This window comes from Perca fluviatilis, chromosome 17 (assembly GCF_010015445.1).
Source record: "Perca fluviatilis chromosome 17, GENO_Pfluv_1.0, whole genome shotgun sequence".
NCBI classification, from domain to species: Eukaryota; Metazoa; Chordata; class Actinopteri; order Perciformes; family Percidae; genus Perca; species Perca fluviatilis.
The window spans coordinates 18,900,456-18,912,616 of NC_053128.1; the positions used below are offsets into that span (position 1 = coordinate 18,900,456).

General features: G+C 40.1%; 2 protein-coding genes across 9 annotated transcripts in view; both read left to right on the top strand.

Moving 5' to 3' along the window:
* The window catches only part of pdlim5b (PDZ and LIM domain 5b), a 37,510-nt gene extending 32,103 nt beyond the window's left edge, over nucleotides 1–5,407 (top strand). For all 7 annotated transcript variants that reach the window (XM_039780058.1, XM_039780059.1, XM_039780060.1 and 4 more), the window contains 5 exons: nucleotides 2,126–2,306; nucleotides 2,480–2,660; nucleotides 4,075–4,195; nucleotides 4,290–4,405; nucleotides 4,505–5,407. In XM_039780058.1, coding sequence (XP_039635992.1) covers nucleotides 2,126–2,306; nucleotides 2,480–2,660; nucleotides 4,075–4,195; nucleotides 4,290–4,405; nucleotides 4,505–4,594 — 689 coding nt within the window. In that variant the 3' untranslated portion in view covers nucleotides 4,595–5,407. The remainder of the gene's footprint in view (nucleotides 1–2,125; nucleotides 2,307–2,479; nucleotides 2,661–4,074; nucleotides 4,196–4,289; nucleotides 4,406–4,504) is intronic.
* An 879-nt stretch (nucleotides 5,408–6,286) lies between these two features.
* bmpr1bb (bone morphogenetic protein receptor, type IBb) overlaps nucleotides 6,287–12,161 on the top strand; it is a 59,584-nt gene continuing 53,709 nt past the window's right edge. For both annotated transcript variants that reach the window (XM_039779258.1, XM_039779259.1), the window contains exons 1-2: nucleotides 6,287–6,462; nucleotides 10,372–10,441. The gene's annotated coding sequence lies outside the window, so the exon portion shown is untranslated. The remainder of the gene's footprint in view (nucleotides 6,463–10,371; nucleotides 10,442–12,161) is intronic.

A 12,161-nucleotide genomic window follows, 5' to 3' on the forward strand; every position in this document is an offset into this window, starting at 1 on the left:
GTAGAGGTATTTAGTTAATGAGCTCAGCCTATTGGCTTTTCCCAAGATCCCTTAAGTTAAATAGATTGTGAAATAGAGAATTATGTATTTCATTTTGTGTGAAGGCTGCTCTTTAAATTCAGCAATCCCTGCCACGAGCCCCCTAGGTGGTCAGGGTAAATATTTGCTGAAGGGCATCAGTCAGGGGTCATTATTAGCAATATTAAGACACAAGTATGCACTCATACATGAACAGATGCACTGTGTGCCCAAACGTATTTCCCTAGAGGCCTTTTTAAGAAACGGCTGCTGAAAGGTGCCACAGGAAGAGAGCAGGAGAGGCCACAGTTAGTTCTCTGTTGGCTGTGGTATTTATCAGATTAACACATACTTGAGTTCAACAGACACATATCTCATAGTGGCCATGTGGAATGTGACCTTTACATGTATTTACACAAATTAATAATTTGGGCACTTTAACTGCAAGAGGAATATTTAGGCCATACCAAAAGAATATTTTTAAGATGTTATAATTACATTAAAATTCTATACATAGGGGCTTTAATCAAAGACATATTTAGTTTAGTTTGTCAGAGGGACTCCTTTGCATTGCTCTCTATCCTCTGTCTCTGAATTCAAAGAGACAGAACAGACAAAACAGAGATTTGCAGTCCTGTCCTGATTCAGTTTCTCATGCTGACTTTTTTTTCTCCTTATCTTCCTTATACAGCAAAACAGCAATGACAGACTCCCTTTCTGTCTTTATTTAATGTGGTTCAGGCCTCAGTCTTTGCTCTTGCCAAAGGATTTGTTGAGAATATTTTGCCCCACTGACAGCTTGTCACCATCCAACTCACTGTGCCAGCTTTCACACAGATAAGGGCATATAGTGCCACTGAAAAATATTTTGACTCCAGCATAATTCCCTGCATCAATACCGCATTCAATTACATTTGATGTGTTTGCATCCGTTTTTTATATTTTCAGTTATATACAGTATAACAGTTATATTTTCTGTGGCATTTTCCAACAGATTTAACAAGGTTTGAATGCTGTCTCAAAGCCTTCTCTATACTGACACTAGTAATGTTATTGTGGAGAAATACAGAACATACAGAATACTTGGACTAGAAGTTGTAAAATTGAAATATATTAATACATAAACATATTGGAATCAGCGTATAAAATATCCTCCATGATGTGTATGTTTTTAATTGTAAAATCCTCCCAGATTGCCCCCCAAATTCCCAGAAAAAGTACTCTATTTAGACAAAACTATGGCCCTGCTCAGGAAGTGTTAGGTAATTTGGATATTTTAGGCATAAATGTTTGATAATGTCACTGGAAATTGGCTAATGGTGGTTATATCAACAGCAGCTCTTCAAATTAACCATAACAGGAACATTATTTTACCCAATAATAAACTAATAAATCTCTGAGAGAATCTTCTTAGTATCCCTATTTGGAGCCCATATCTCTCTTCATCACACTTACTCTCTAGTATCTCTTTCCTATTAAACCCACTCCTACAGTCTTCACACATCCCTGCTAGGGCCCCGCTCTGTTTATTTAGTTTATTTGCTCTCCGTTACAAGGAAATTTAGGAAGCACTTGTCCTTTGACCTCCCAAGTCTTTAATAATGGTGCTCTCTTTCAATAGTGTCTCTGTCCCCAATGCCTTTACCCTCGAGCACTCCCTCTGAGGGCGGACAGCACTGACCTCTGTCCAGGATGCATCTTTGCATTGAGAGAGAGAAGGAAAAATTGTGCATCCTCTCCATATGTTTGAGATAAGAGGAGGAGGCGGGGGGGGGGTATTTTTACAGGTGTCTCCTCTGACTCTGGGAATGTGTTGTTTCCCCTTAGTGGGAAAAATATAACCCTTGTCTGGGATGGGTGGGGTGGCTCTGTCCAACCCAGCTGTCTCATGCTTCAGGCATGGAGGTTAGAGATCATCAAATCATTCCCTATTCATTAACTGACAACGCACACCTTAACTGTGCACATACATATGTTCTGCTCAAGTAATGCTACGAAATTACAGGATAGTGGATCAGTGTGAAATAAAATAACATTTTGTCTTATACTTTAACTTACACACTTTTTCCATTTGAATACTGACCCATTATTTCCCTTGCTGGTTTAGGTTTTCCTAAGGGTGGTGCAACTCCTTCATTTGGCAAAGTTACCAACCCTGCACCCAAAGGTCCAGACCGCCCCACCCCACAGCCACATCCACAGGACCTTAACTCTCTGGTGCAGCGGGCGGAGCACATCCCAGCCGGGACACGCACCCCAATGTGCAACAAGTGCAACACTGTCATCAGGTAAATAACAGCAGAAAAACTACATTTGCAGTAAGAAAACAATGTAAAATTCTGCACAACTTAAACTGAGCAGAATTTCTGTTCTGCACAACTTAAAGACCTAAGGAGGTAGACTGTGTTTTACATTTCAATAATTTTCCTCTAATCCTCTGTCCCTTACTTATTCTCACCAGGGGCCCATTCCTCGTGGCCATGGGCATGTCATGGCACCCCGAGGAATTCAACTGTGCTCACTGCCACTCCTCCCTGGCAGAGCATGGATTTGTGGAGGAGAGGGGCCAGGTGTACTGCGAACGTTGCTATGAGCAGTTCTTCGCTCCCACCTGCGCCTGCTGCCACCAGAAGATTCTGGGGGTGAGTTACAAAACTGAAGGGGAGATTGTTCTCTGCCTTAGTCTACTTGCACTGAAAATTATTTCTTTACTAAAACTATAAACATCAGTCACTGTTATTTATCACTAAAAGGAAAAGAAATAAGGCAGAGACTGGTTGCTTAAGCCATTGTAGTGAATGTGATTATAAACTGAATTTAACCATTAAATGCAGATGCAACCCATGCACATTATCTGTTGTCACAGTATAGATAATTATGAAAAACAATATGATCTTCAAAGTCTATTTTAAATCTAAAACAATTTTTTACTGTCCTTAAGTTATTTAATGTGGACTATATATATTTTTTATGTTTTCGGGTTGTCTGTCTGTACATCCGCATGTCTGTACGTCCCATTCTTGTGAAAGCGATATCCCACGACCCCCTGGAGGAAAGTTCTTTAACATTTGCAGAAAGGTCCACTTGGACTCAAAGATGAACAGATTAGATTTTGGTGGTCAAAGGTCAAGGTCACTGCGACCTCACGTCTGTCCCATTCTCATAAACAAGATATCTGAGGAAAGCCTTAAGGGAACATCTTTACATTTAGCACAAACATCCACTTGGACTCAAGGATGAACAGATTAGATTTTGGTGGTCAAATGTCACGGTGACCTCGCATTTTTCGCCATAATCCAAGAATTGACAAACCAATTATGACATTTCAAATGTCTAATAGGATAAAATAATGAAGTGATGACATTTTATATCCAAAAGGTCAAATGTGACAACATAATGTTCTGCAAAAACACTTTACTGTTTTCCATTATTTAATGTTATACTCAGGAACCGAAAAGGAGATTGTGACCATATTTCACACTTGGTCGGTTAATGAATTTGTGACACTAATCTTGAAACTGTGGTGATTGTATAGATCTTCTGTACTGCTGGGTTGGAGATGTGTGTGAAACATCTATGTTTCACCAAGAAATACACTTAATATATTTTATTAAATTGCTTCAATGTCTTCACTACCAATTGTATGAGTCTGGACAGACATGGATGTAAACTGCAACTTGACTGGTTGCGAAGGCATACAACCGCAATGCGGTCATTCTAGTTTAAATTGAACCTATATTTATTTTGGTATAGGTCCCATTGAGATTAAAAATCTCTTTTTCATGGGAGTCCTGGCCAAGATAGGCAGCAGCACAAGATAAAAACAATAATGTGATTTTAAACTGACACAAAACAAAAGAACAGACAATACTACAATATATATATAATCCCAAAGAACAAAGTGCAGTACATGCCACGCATCCAAAATATCAGTTTAAGAACCGGCACCCCAACGATTCTGTCTCCAGGTCTTTCAAAATGGATTTGAAAGTATTCAAAGAAATCAAACCATACAGTTAACAACTTCAACAATATGTTCTTCTATTTTCTCTGCAGGAAGTCATGAATGCCCTGAAACAGACCTGGCATGTGTCCTGTTTCATCTGTGTCGCCTGCAAACAGCCAATCAGGGGCAACACCTTTCACATGGAGGATGGACAGCCATACTGTGAAAAAGGTACATTAGGAAGTCCACAACACTAAAATAAATGTTGTAAAGAAAACCATGTGTGCAAACAGAATAACATTTTGTGAACGTACTATTCACTCAGACTACTACAACCTGTTTGGGTCCAACTGCCACGGCTGTGACTTCCCCATTGAGGCAGGGGACAAGTTCCTGGAAGCTCTAGGATTCACCTGGCATGACACCTGCTTTGTGTGTGCGGTAGGTCCAAGAGACTGTTTTACTCACAGCAACAACAAGGGTCAAAAATAAGAAAATGTTGATAATATTGTGTGAATAACAACACTGCTCTTTTTGCAGGTCTGCTCTACTAGTCTGGAAGGTCAGGCGTTCTTCTCCAAAAAAGACAAGCCTTTGTGCAAGAAACATGCCCACACTGTTAACATCTGACCTCCCCCGCCCTCCCCCCCATGAATATGATTGGGATAGGGCAACGGTGTCAGTTTACATCAATTTATATTTCATTTTCATAACTATTTTCATAACTAACATTGGGTAAGATGATCCACTATAAGCTTTATTTTTGCTCTTATATTGTTATGTCATGTCAGTTTTATAGATGGATATGCAGGAGTACATTTCAACACACTGTTAGCCCCCTGCCAGTTTAATATATGTGCAAGTGTTTGTGCTGAGCTTTTCATTTGTGCTGAAGGTGTGATGAGCTCTTGATGGGCATAGTTTGTTTCACACAGAATAGAATAGTTTACTGCAATGACCTACTGAGCCCCTCGGGGTCACATATTATAAAACGTTATTGATGTGGAAAGGTATGCTATTAATAAAGCAAGTGAAAGGTTTAGAAATTATAATTATTTAACATTAAGAGGAAAAATTATTTATTTGTGAGCAAGAATTACTCAGTCAACATGTGTTCTAGCAACAAAAAGACTCCTGGCCTTCAGAATAAAAATGGGACATTTTAATATTATATTGTTATTTTTTATTGTTTTAAAGTAATGTGGTGTGTAACCATACAACAGTGTCTTGTACAGGTCAAGTTTCATTGTTAATGCATAAAAATGATATGTAAGGATAACGTCTGGTCATTACAAAGATGACTCCATAATAGATCAAGTAGTGTTGTTTATGTATATTTTGTTATGCCTATAGTTTAAGGGGTAAAAGCATGCTTTCAGTGAATACCCACATGAAACTGTACTTCATTCTACTAGTTGCTGGCATTAAAATGCATAAAAATTATATTCTTGTTAATTGTTTTTCTTAAACATTGAGGATCTAAATAATCCGCTGTGGCAGTGTTTATACCGTGTTCTACCCACCAACTATCACCTTTGTCATGTTGATATCTCACTGATAATGTTTTTGTGATGTTTGATAGAAGTTGTTCAATTAACACAAAACAATATATCTTAGTTTTCCTTTTTATCAAAAACGTGTGCATTGTAGTTTTCATTGGACGCTGTGCCCAAATAAGCAGCTCTCTCCCTACTTTAATTTCAAATAAAAGTGCATAGCATTGAAAACAACAATCAAAGTACTGTATGACTACCAATATGTATAGCTTTTTTTAAACTATCTTAACCTATTCTTTGTGTCTGACACTGGACTTAAACATTTAAAATCAACTCTTCTTCCTGCAAATGCCTTGTTTATGTGTTGTGCACATGCACTTTTAAAGTGTGTAAGTGCATGGAAAGCACTGCAGCAAAGAACTGATGCATTATTTCTTGGTATGTGTGTTTATTATAAATCTGTAGTTATGACAGTTAATTATGCAGAGACGTTTAAGAGGCAGGCAGACAGGCACCAGCATGAGCTTTACCTGCAGTGAGAGGGAAAAGTACACCCATTACACACACACACACACACACACACACACACACACACACACACACACACACACACACACACACACACACACACACACACACACACACACACACACACACACGTGGTGCATTCTTTCTTATATGATAATTCAGTTTTGGTTATAACAGTCACATTGTTTAGGAATGACAGACAGCAGGAAACACATATGTTGAGTGAATTGAGTCATTGCGAGTGTTATTGGAGGAAGTGAGCTGAGCGTATTGACGTGCACTTCTCCAAGACGTCGGAGGTGGGAGCTGTACGCAGGACGACGCGAGATTTAACCAGCCCCAAACGCGTGGTACACTTGGAAAAGTCTGCCGCAAGACAGAGGGACACACATGCAAACAAAACAGAGCACGGTAGAGTTCAAAACAAGACAAATTGGGATCCTGTCGAGCTGCTGTTGAACCGAAAAGGAGACGGTAAGCATACTTTACCTTCAAAGAAAAAGACAACCTCAGTAGGCTAATCTGGTTTGAGCTGCAGCAGTTAGATTTACGGTTGGGATTATCAAACTGTTTAAAACCAGAGGGCTCCGTAATTTGTTTTCTGTGCTGCTGTTCATTAGAATTAAACCGAAGTGCTTATGTTGCTGTCTGCGCTGAGTTTGATGCTGGCAGCAGCTGGGGGCGATCAGCGGGACCTCCGACACTGTTATTGGTGGAGTCTATTATGATGATGATGATGATGATGATGATGATGATGATGATGCTTATCAGTTTGGAGCCATAATGATCGCCTCTCAGTACATCTTATCGTCTGACCTGAGGGACAATATCGCTTCTGAACTTCGTTAAGATGAGATGCAGTTGAGTTGATAGGCGTCATTGACTTATTGAGCTGAAAATAGTTAAAGTAAAGAAGGTCTGTCCAGTTAAAATAAAAATATGTATGAGTTTTAAAACATCTGGTTATGACTTCAACATCTATGACTTGAACATTTATAATATGGATAAAATAGTCCCACCCACCTCAAGGTCCATTTAGTAGCTGTTCTGGAACTTTCGATCATATCACATCATTTTTATCACCAGTAACAGTTTGTCCTGTTGCCCTGGAGATGTTGATGTTCAGATTTCCATTTTCCATGTTAATTTAAAAGTTGAAATGTTAGTGGTGTTGAAATTAATCATTGCATCGCGATGCGGACGTAGCCGATTCTGCATCGATGCACTGACAGATATTAATCGATTATTGCCTACTGATGTTAGTTGTTGATTTTGCGCTTTTTTTGTTTCTGCTTTTTGAATGTTGTCCGCTGTGTTCGGACTCCGTTACATTCAGGAAGGGTCTTTTTAAAGACTAGACACAATAAAAAAGGGGAGTTTTTATATATATATATCTCTATCTGACTGCTTTTTCGATGAAAACCATGTGTAGCACTATATAATAATATTGAGGAGTTGACACATCGTGATATCTATTTGAGTCGTTGACAGGATAATCGTAATCAAATTGAATCGTGAAACCAGTGAATATTCACACTCCTATGAATTGTCATTACAAACCAAACAGGGCCTACACTCCATCTGCTATTAAAGATCAATTGATGTGATTGAAAGCTACTAAATGGATGTTTTAGTGAGATTGTTTTCTCAACTTCTGCTTCCAAAGTCAAGATGGAGCTTTAAACCTTGAGCTTTATGATTCTTGTGCTCATTTGTCAATTAGGGATACAGATTGTGCTCACCAGTATAGAGGGAGTTTCAACACAGAGTGCAGGAAAACCCCACTGTGTGTGTTAATGTCTGGCAGCGAGCTAAAGACTCCATCGCCAGTCAGTGTATAGTGGCATGGTGTCAATGGCTATATTTGACTGTTGAATGCATGGCACTAAACCTCTCTGTGCTCTGCAGTTGATCACCGAGCGTCAGTGAACCAGAGCTGAAGTCTGTGACATCACTGAGCTCCTGATGTTCACAACAGCATCTTAGAGCGCTGTGCACAACCTGCTGCACCTTATTCAGGTCTATGGTGTTGTCTTTGAATGCACCAACCACCCTCTGACTCTCTACAGGACAGAGCAGCTCATTGAAGCACAGCTGAGTGACTGTTTCGGGGTAATATTAAACACAGAGAGCGATCAAACCTCCACCCAGTCCTTGCCCTGGCTCTGCCCCTGGCAGGAGTAACGCCTGTCATTAGGCTTACAAGATGGGGATGGCATGTGAAGTGAGGGTGCATGGCAAGGCTTTGTGGTCTACCACAGACTCAAGTGTTTCAGCTTGTTGGACTTTCTGGCACTGATGGCTGATGTGTGTGAATTGTACCAACATGCAGCATGAAGTCAGGCCTGTGAAATGGGGTCCTCACAGAGCTCTGTACTGTATGTAGTATTATGTTGGCTAATAGTATTCCAGAAATTAAATCTTAAACTGAACAGCACTTTCTGTGTGTGCACTTGTGGGCTTCTTAATGGACTTCTATGCGAGGTTGATTGAAACCACCACAAATGAGAAAATGAAGGATAATGAGTCATGACACATTTCCAAAATATGTAGGCTTGATGGAAATATGGCTGCAGAAAGTCATGAAAGGAAGGAAAAGATAGTCCTATGAATGACTAGATTATTTATTGGATTACAGGATGTTTAAGTATATTGCATATCCTGCCCTTAAACCAGAAATCAGAACAAACTATGTATTTTTAATCCATCACAAGTATGACATTACATCTCTTGCAGGAGGACATCAGTTCCTCTTAGAAACTGCTGACCCATGTGAGCACACCTGCATCCTCAAGCACCTACAAACAAAAAAGATACACACACACACACACACACACACACACACACACACACACACACACACACACACACACACACACACACACACACACACACACACACACACACACACACACACACACACACACACACCCGTCATTCACTCTCTGATGCACATAAACACTTGAACAAACACTCATGATCTTAGGTGGATACTTGCCTGAGTCTGGATTTGTCCATAGGGCTAAATTTAGTAATCTGCAACCCTTCACCCCTGTTTCCTCCCTTATAATTACAGGAAATGAGTCCAGCCAATCAGAGCAGAGATATTTGGTGCATATTAACAAGCTCAATGGGAGCAGTATTGTAGGACTGGACAGGTAATGACCAAGTATGGGGGAAGGGTGTTTTCCAAAAAGTTTGAAAGATGTTAGACATCGAGGAGCGCTAAGGTTTGCAGATTTCTGTCTGAAAGCAGAAGAAAAGTAAAACTGAAGTTTTGAGTTTATCACCTCACACTCCAGCTTTAAGCAGTCTGTCATGTAATATGAGCACAGTGACTGTCAGACGGATCAAATGCTGGAGCTACAGTATATCAAGAAAGACAAACTGTCAGAGATTCAGTCCCAGGCAGACTTTGTTCAATATCTTTACCAGCTGCCAGCAAATTTCTTCCACACACACACACACACACACACACACACACACACACACACACACACACACACACACACACACACACACACACACACAGACACAGACACAGAGGACCATCTCATATCAACGATTTCCACAGGTATGGCTTTTCCATCTGTCATTCATTCACTGATTTCTGCCAGTGGTTGGCTGTTCTTCCCACACACTAACACTCTGTCCTGTATCTCACATCTATACATGCCAAGGGAAAGATGCAGTCACACAGCCTTATTTTCTTTGTAACAACAACACTGTCAACACCAATGCTGCCTGTGATTCAGGCCTGTGCTTGCATTTGTTCCAGACAGCCTTGTCCTCTTGAGAAAAAGTAGTCTGGGTAATCACTTTGTGGCCAAAGTTCTTTACCCAAGTTTGAATTTTCAACTTAGAGATAAACTGATCACTGAGAGAGTGTTACCTCCTCTAGCTCCCATCAGCTAGGAAGTACATGCATAATGCAGCTGATCTTGTTCCACTTAGGAATAATCTTCTTCTTACCTGTAGGCTCCACTGGCTCTTTGACAATTAAATCAGCGACTAGAGCTGAGTACAGATGCCCGGCTCACTGTTTCATCTATAATCACTGAAGAGAGTCAAATACAGGCAACAGGAATTACTTCAAGCTGCAAGCTGCTCTGCTCTTTGCCTGGAAGGTCAGCAACCATGTGAGAGAAAGCTGACATCCTGTTATTAGAGAGAGAGAGGCAAAAAAAAGGAGAAAGAGGTACAGGATGAGTGGGGGATGATTGAAGACCGATGAACAGTAGAGGATAAGGGGTACTTTGCATGATTGGGTGAAAGTCAAAATGGGGAAATGACCTGAGCTTGAAATTTAGTCTCAGTACTTTCAGTTAGAGATGGCAGACATATGAGCTCCTTCTAATAACTCTACTTTTTTTTTTCTTCCAGAGAAAGACGAGTGCTGGAGCGGTAGCTGGGTACAGTGACAGGATGCTTTCTGATGACCTATGTGTGGATGGTGAGTCAGTTGTTTTCCAACTCTACAACAATTCCTATAAATTGAATGACATAGCACATGCTTTTTCTGCAATGTCTTTATTGTAAAACTGAGACATATTGATAAATGTTCAATATAAACTCTCAAATGTAATTTAGAGTGCTTTCACTTGATGTTCGATCCCAATGATATTGTGAAGAAAGTGAAATCCAAAGCTAAAAGCTGTATTGATCGAGATAGACTGAGTGTTGATTCTCCTGCAGTAGAGGTAGTATTTGGCAGGGCTGATCCTGTGTGTGTTTGTTAGTGTGTTTTCTGATTATAATGCCGTCTTGGCAGCAATTTGCCTCCAAAGTGGCAAGCTAATTGACTTTCTGCTGAGCATGTGGATGGCTATGTAAAATAAACCCTTCTGACTATAATAAAATCCTGTTTTCTCCACTGAAGTAGCAGGCCAGACACAGACTCCGTCTACTGACCGGAGTGCCGGATATGAATGAGATCAACATCTGATAGAATGTAGTACATTTTAGAAACTCTCAGAAGCTTTGATTTCACCTGCGTAATTTACCATAGCGGTGCAGGGCTTGTGAATGCCTGGTCACGTATATCAAAAATGAAATTTTTTTATCTAACGGTGTCCAACAAAGGACTTTATTCTTACAAAAGTAATAATATAGCAATTTTTTTACTCATTTGTGTGACATATTTGGACATTTTTCTGTTGTCAAATATAGGGATGCAGCGGTTAACTGATTTCACTATTAACCGCGCTTTAAAATGTCACGGTTAATTAATCGTAAAGGCTCCCCTCCACGAGTGTTAAGTTATGTGTAGCAGTGTGTACAGTTCTTATTAAACCTCCTTGACAACGTAAACGTTGCGTTTGCGCACACACGGCACATTAGATGCCGGTCCGGTCACCGCAAGTATTGACTGTCAGAGTGACAGTGGCTCTCCGTGGTGGGATAACTTACTGCTGCAATTAACATTAATTAATTAATTAATTAATTAACGTTACATAAAGTTAGCAAACACCAGGAAAACACAGAGCAGAGCCAGCCCCTGACCACAGGACAGCTGCAGCTGCAACAGGGAAGTCAACCCAAGTTGGTAAGCTTGCTAGCGACTTAATTGTTTGTTAACGTTGTTAAGTGTTTGTTAGCTTGTTAACGTTACCAGTTAGCTAGCTAACATCAGCCTGTTTAAAGTTCTCATATTATGCTCATTTTCAGGTTAATAATTGTATTTAGAGGTTGTACCAGAATAGGTTTATGTGGTTTTTAATTTTCAGAAAACACCATATATTTGTTGTACTGCACATTGCTGCAGCTCCTCTTTTCACCCTGTGTGTTGAGCTCTCTGTTTTAGCTACAGAGTGAGACATCTCACTTCTGTTCCATCTTTGTTGGAGTCGCACATACGCAGTAAGTACTGCTAGCTAGTCAGTTGCAGAGTATGAGGGAGTGCCATGCTAGCAGCTAGGCAAGCATTATAATGTGTGTTACAAAGTGACGCACGTTCGTCACAGAAGTAAAGGCTGGACTACAATAGAGCTGTTTGGAGCAGTTTGTAACCAGTGTTTTCTGTTGGAGATGGTAAGTCCCTTTGGGGTGGACTTTGGGCTTTTTCACTTTGTAAACCTATAATGTGCACAAAAAGATACTGTATATAACACTATAAAGGAAAGGGGAAATGCCAAAAAGCATAATATGACCACTTTAATGTTAACGGTAACGTT